Below are 2,060 nucleotides of genomic sequence, written 5' to 3' on the forward strand. Positions count from 1 at the left end.
TCATTGCAATTTCGAAACAAGCTCAAGTGTCGGTGTCGAATAAATTTTGTATAATGTAAACGTGATAACAATTTAAATTCTTCTGTAACGGGTCCGGAGCCGACAAAAACAAAAGCAAACTAAGATGACGGCGATTGGTGAGTGGCGAAGAGGGAGGCGCTTGCACTCGCGGCCCCGCCTTGCCGCGCCGCGACTCGTGCCCGATCGCCCAGTTCTTATCTTCCATTAACTAGTGAGAGACGTGCTGCTGAAAATACAACGCGATTATATACAAACGTTTCAGTGCTAAATTATGCCTCGGCCGACCCGTGAATCGTACGGGGATCAGAAACCACCGTTCTCATACATCGCGCTCACGGCCATGGCCATCTGGAGTTCGCCGGAACGCATGTTGCCGTTATCAGAGATCTACCGGTTTATCACCGATCGGTTTCCATACTACAGACGGAATACACAGCGCTGGCAGAACTCTCTGCGCCATAATCTGTCCTTCAACGACTGCTTTGTAAAGGTACCGCGGAGACCAGATCGGCCCGGAAAAGGTGCATACTGGACCCTTCATCCGCAAGCATTCGATATGTTCGAAAATGGATCTCTGTTACGGAGACGCAAGAGGTTCAAGTTGCATAAGGGAGAGAAGGATAGTTTAAACGCTGAATTGGCAGCGCTGGCCAGCTTCAACAGGGCGTTTTTAGCGCGTCAGGCGGGATCAACGCCAGCTTCTGGGATGTCTGGTGGAATGTACGCACCAATGGCGATGTGTTCGCGACCTAGTCCTGATCCTCTAGATGCACCAGACACATCAGCGTTGTTGCCGGCGGGGCCGCGGCCACGACGAGCATTTACGATTGATGCCCTTCTGGAGCCTGAGCCGAGGCAGTCGTCCCCCTCCCCTCCTCCAGCGCCACAGCCTCACTACCCCTTGCCGCTCCCAGCTCCGTACCTCTTGGCGGCGCAGAGGTACCATGCGGAGCTGTTGGCTGGACTGCAGCAATCCTGCCTGCCACCGCTTTGGACGTGGCGAGATACGAGTCAATTCTCACATTATACGCTTAATTCATGAATGGTGAGTGCTTAAATCCTTTATTGGAAGTATGTTATTTAGGTGATAAACTATATAAAAAACTCTAAGTTCTTTCTGATCTTCTTGTATGGAATTATATTGCACTAGTTGTAGAGTGCGAGTTACACATGCTTTTAACGCCAAAGGTAGCAACTGGCAGTACAACAACATAAATGTTAAGAAATAATCACAATTTATTAAATTTATTAAACAAAGAAAATAACATCAGTGTATCGTAATAGCGTGAGGTTTATATGAAAATTATTTTCCTTGTTTGCTAATTTAATAATGTTACTGTTATTAACTTAATTAATTACTTCTGCATACTGAGCGCTGATATTAACTTATAAGTGCCCTAAAATTATAAACAAATTAGAGTAATTATGTGAAAATATTCTTTCTATATACCTTACTCTTTAAAAGCGGGCAATGAATTTGCAGAGGTTGGGCTTCTGGGTTCATGTGCGGTGGGGCAATTGCTTACCATCAAGATACCCACCAGCTCGGTATCCCTCTCTGGCATAAAAAACCGCAACATGTGAATATATAAAAAATAAATGTACATGAATGCAATTTCCTATAATACACGGATCGTTCCAAATTGCTTTGCGTCTACGATCATCTTATCTAGGTATATATATATATATATACAAGCCATATCCATAGGCCATAGCCATACATAAGCCACACACATATTAGTTAATTCATGTCTTAATAATTTTTGGAATGTTAACACTTATGATTAGGGGTCATATCATCGGTCAACCTAAAAATAATCTATTCATCTATTCCCTTTAAATATATCCTAAGTAAGAATCCTAGAGAAACCGCGAATTTCATTCGAGAATTTGCAATCTTATTGGAAATTTGCGTATAATTTGCAAGCTTACTGTTCCTGAAAAGACCTCCAATATAACGAGAAACGTTATAATTTATTTTTGTTATTATATTTAAGAACAGTTGATTTTTCTAAGTTTTAAACCTTTGACATAAATTG

General features: G+C 42.4%; 1 protein-coding gene across 1 annotated transcript; it reads left to right on the top strand.

The window, feature by feature from the left end:
- The first annotated feature begins 289 nt into the window (after positions 1–289).
- LOC119829666 (fork head domain-containing protein FD4-like) lies at positions 290–1,063 on the top strand. The gene has a single exon (XM_038352284.1). The coding sequence runs from the start codon at positions 293–295 to the stop codon at positions 1,061–1,063; it is 771 nt and encodes a 256-aa protein (XP_038208212.1). The 5' UTR covers positions 290–292.
- The last annotated feature ends 997 nt before the right edge of the window (positions 1,064–2,060 follow it).

This window comes from Zerene cesonia, chromosome 10 (assembly GCF_012273895.1).
Source record: "Zerene cesonia ecotype Mississippi chromosome 10, Zerene_cesonia_1.1, whole genome shotgun sequence".
NCBI lineage: Eukaryota > Metazoa > Arthropoda > Insecta > Lepidoptera > Pieridae > Zerene > Zerene cesonia.